Raw genomic sequence first — 3,689 nt, forward strand, 5'->3', positions numbered from 1 at the left:
GATTATTAAAGTTCTCCCAACTTGTGGGAGAACTTTAGAAAAAAAAAGTGTTTCTGGATTTGACTAGCTAATGCCTTGTGCTAACCAGTTACCTAGGCCATGAGGATTTTTTTCTTTTTGCTTTTTCTTAAATGTGTTTACAAGAATCTTAAAGTCAATGGAAAATAGAACTGGCAGCCAGTGTATAGCTCCTAAAACGGGGAAAGTCTTGATGAGATGCACAAATTCAGACAGTAAAGCTGAGCTTTAACTCTGTAACTATTAAATATATTTTGCTATTGACGCATTAGGACACTAACTGCTAAAAAAAATTACATCTTTTGTGTGGACAAATACAAGCAAACGCATTTTCAATATTGTATGTTTGAAGTTTAAAAGCCACGGTGAGTTGTAGCTCTGGGTCTGTCCACAGGGGGGCAGTGYAGCGGTTTGTGCTCGTTGACAGAGTAAATCTGACATAGAAGAAAAACCATGCTAACCCAGACAGTGTAGGGCTCTGTGATAACCTGATTAACTTCTGACTGTTGGCTTGTGTGTTAATTTTGGGAAGTCATCATCAGTTCGGCGGGTTTTTTGTCTCTCATGCTAATTGTGTTTTCGGTAAATGTCACGACGAGTCTTGATAGTTACCAGTAAAAAGAAAGCGGAAGTAACGGAGCATTAAAAAGAGGTAAAGCTGAAGCATCAGGATCTTTTCAGAAGAAACAGATTAATTTCAGACCGCGGGACCGTCTGTGGGTCCACAGTCTGTGGAAGTGACACGTGAGAAAACTGAGCACGTTTTTAGCTCATAAATGTTAATGTTTCTCCACAGATAGCTCAGTTAATATTGGAGAGTATGGATGTGTTTTTGTGTCTTTTATTTTTACTAAATCAGTTTTTATATAAAGCCAGATTAAACCAAAAGTATATATTATTTACTTTTTAAAGTTCTATTGATACAAAACTTAACTCTTTGTATTCAAGAACTGATGTTTTAAAAATATATATATGCCTCTGAATAGATTTTATCAATTTGATAGGATTCAGTATGAACTGAAATATTGAAATTGAAGTTTATATTTTGTTTATTTCTTGGTTATTATTGCTTGAAATTAATTTAGAAAAAAGGGGGCAGATATTTCATTTCAAGCGTGGTTTATTTTTTCTTTGTTGTGCATGATTTTTTTATTTTTAAATTAAACGAATAAATATATTAAACTAAACTAAACGAAACTGAAATACAATCATTTTAAAGGCATGCAGTACTTGTACTGATTCTGTTTGACCCCTGGAAGAAATGCAGAATAACCCTGTAAAAATATAAATTTCACAATTTTGTCTCCAGAATTTAAAACTTGTTTTTTAAAAATATATATAATAAAAAAAAACATGGCTTTTCAGCCGTGTGTGTCTCTTCCTGCAGTCATGCTGCTGCTGGACTCTGGTGTGTACATTGGCTCTGCAGCCGACCTGAACGACAGACAGGTGCTGGTTGATGCTTCTGTCACTCACATCCTGTCTGTGGACTCTGCGGACCCCGGCTTGCTGCTTCCTGATGATGGAAGCTTCAGGAGAAAGTGGATCAACGTTTTAGATGAACCCACGTCTGACCTCCTCAGTCACATGGACGCTTGCTTCCTGTTTATTGACGAGGCTGTAAAAGGAGGCGGAGCTGCACTTGTTCACTGGTAAAGGGCCTGAACTACTGACCATACACGCAGACTTTCTGTGCATTTATTCCAGCGTGTTTCTGCATTCTTGGTAAATCGTGCCACCACAGTATAAGAAAATCACAGAGAATCTGATTACAATGTTTTCATTGTGTTTTTATGTAAATCACTGTTTTTATTTTACCGTGAACACAGTAATATAATTGTGGATTTTTCCTGAGAAAATCTTTCATTTATCTGGACTAACAGAATGGTTCAGAGCTGATTATAAAACAGAAATGTTAATTAATCATAAATGTTTTGCAGTGATTTCTCTTAGAGTCTATCAGAAGAAAGCTGAAAAGAGGTTATCACGATGTTGAACAACGACAATAACCTGTTACTTATCCTTGTGAAGAAACATCACCTGCAGCCACCATGTAACTTCTTGTGTTTTTATGTTGTTGGTTTGCCTTTTATGTACACTTGTGTCAGTCAGGCGGGTCGGAGCCGCAGCGCCACCATTGTGACGGCCTATTTAATGAAGAGACACCAGCTGGACTTCACCGAGGCTTACAACCGACTGAAAAGTCTCAAAGAGGATGTGCAGTAGGTGTCAGTTTGGGTTTGTTCACACTCCAGAAATGAGGATACTCTCTCCTGGGGCCTCATGAATGAAGGATTGTGCAGCTTTCACACTGAACGTTGACGTACGGACAAATTTAGAAAAGTGCGCTGCACCAAAAAATTCAGATGTATAAAATTGTGCGCACGCAGGTTCCTGCACACCTTTCCTTTATACATCCCAATGAACGTGGAACTGAGCGCACCTGAGACGCCTCCATTTAAATATGTAAAATAGATGTAAATGTGTCCAGCGTGTGAGATTCTCCTCAGATTGTCCTCTCTGTGGGATCACAAATGATTTTTAGATGCAGGAAAAATATGCTTTACATGGAGAATGAGTGAGAAAATTGTCAGTGGGGTGTAAAAATGAGTTCGCCACTCGCAAAGGTGTGTGTGGGTGTGTACACGTGTGTGCTGCAGCGGAGCATGAGGCTGAGACATTTCCACCTTCACACGTCTTTAATAAATGACTGTAAACACAGAGGAACTGATGAGTTTCATAGAACTTCGAATCTATTGTCTGCATCTTGTGCTGAGGAATCATCACAGCTGAGCAGTTCTGAATTAATATGCTGAGTTGATGTTTTGTTCTCAGAGAAAATTAAAAATGTTTCTTAGACAATCCACACACATTTTATTTTCCTCAGCTGTGTGCGCTCYGCAGGTCATGGGCTCCGCGTGTGTTTCCAACTACGTGACATCAACATAAAAACAGTTTACAGACTGAACTGAGGTTGTTTTGATCATTTTTCGGCTGATCTATTTTCTTGTCTGAGGTTAAATGATTTTCAGTCCCGGGGTTCAGTTTCATCATCGTTCGAGTTTAAACAATAAAAACTCAAACTAAAATAAAAAATCTGACACCGTGTTCAGACGCTCCTTACATCCAGAAAACACAACAGAGTCATATTTCTGTGGATTCAGGTCAGATTCGTGACTTTGTGGGTTAAAACCGTCGACTGAAAAACTTTGCGTGGCAGCCGCACATTCTCACGGCAGGTTTCACGCAACGTTGGTTTTCATACATCACAACGTGGGCGTAGAACCTGGCACACACAACTTCTTTATGCCTACGCACCGTTTATAAATGAGACCCCTGATCACCTCAGCTTTACTTAAAATACTGAATGTGGTTCATGTGTGATCACATAAATATCCCTTATAATTGATAGTTATTAGAACAGCATTTCTCAGTTGATGACTGTTAATATGACTGGTAGCATTGATGCTTAATTTGTGTTTTTATTTAAGGTCGTATTCAGACCTGACAATTTGCTCCGCTTTAAACGAACCAGAGTTCATTTCCAGCGTTGGTCCGGACCTTTTGTGCAGGTGTGAATACAGTCATGTGAACTCTGGTGCGGATCAAACAACCGGACCGAGACCTGCTTTTTGAGGTGGTCTTGGTCCACTTCCAAACGAACTCTGGTG

At 39.1% G+C, this 3,689-nt stretch overlaps 1 protein-coding gene across 5 annotated transcripts in view; it reads left to right on the top strand.

The window, feature by feature from the left end:
- The first annotated feature begins 469 nt into the window (after window positions 1-469).
- dusp12 (dual specificity phosphatase 12) overlaps window positions 470-3,689 on the top strand; it is a 6,557-nt gene continuing 3,337 nt past the window's right edge. The window contains exons 1-3 of one of the 5 annotated variants that reach the window (XM_014018975.1): window positions 470-762; window positions 1,384-1,670; window positions 2,127-2,240. In XM_014018975.1, coding sequence (XP_013874429.1) covers window positions 1,408-1,670; window positions 2,127-2,240 — 377 coding nt within the window. In that variant the 5' untranslated portion in view covers window positions 470-762; window positions 1,384-1,407. Of the gene's footprint in view, window positions 763-1,164; window positions 1,671-2,126; window positions 2,241-3,689 lie in introns of those variants that run through there. The other 4 variants (XM_014018974.1, XM_014018976.1, XM_014018973.1 and 1 more) reach the window with 4 other exon arrangements.

The sequence above is a fragment of the Austrofundulus limnaeus genome, unplaced genomic scaffold (assembly GCF_001266775.1).
Source record: "Austrofundulus limnaeus strain Quisiro unplaced genomic scaffold, Austrofundulus_limnaeus-1.0 Scaffold206, whole genome shotgun sequence".
NCBI classification, from domain to species: domain Eukaryota; kingdom Metazoa; phylum Chordata; class Actinopteri; order Cyprinodontiformes; family Rivulidae; genus Austrofundulus; species Austrofundulus limnaeus.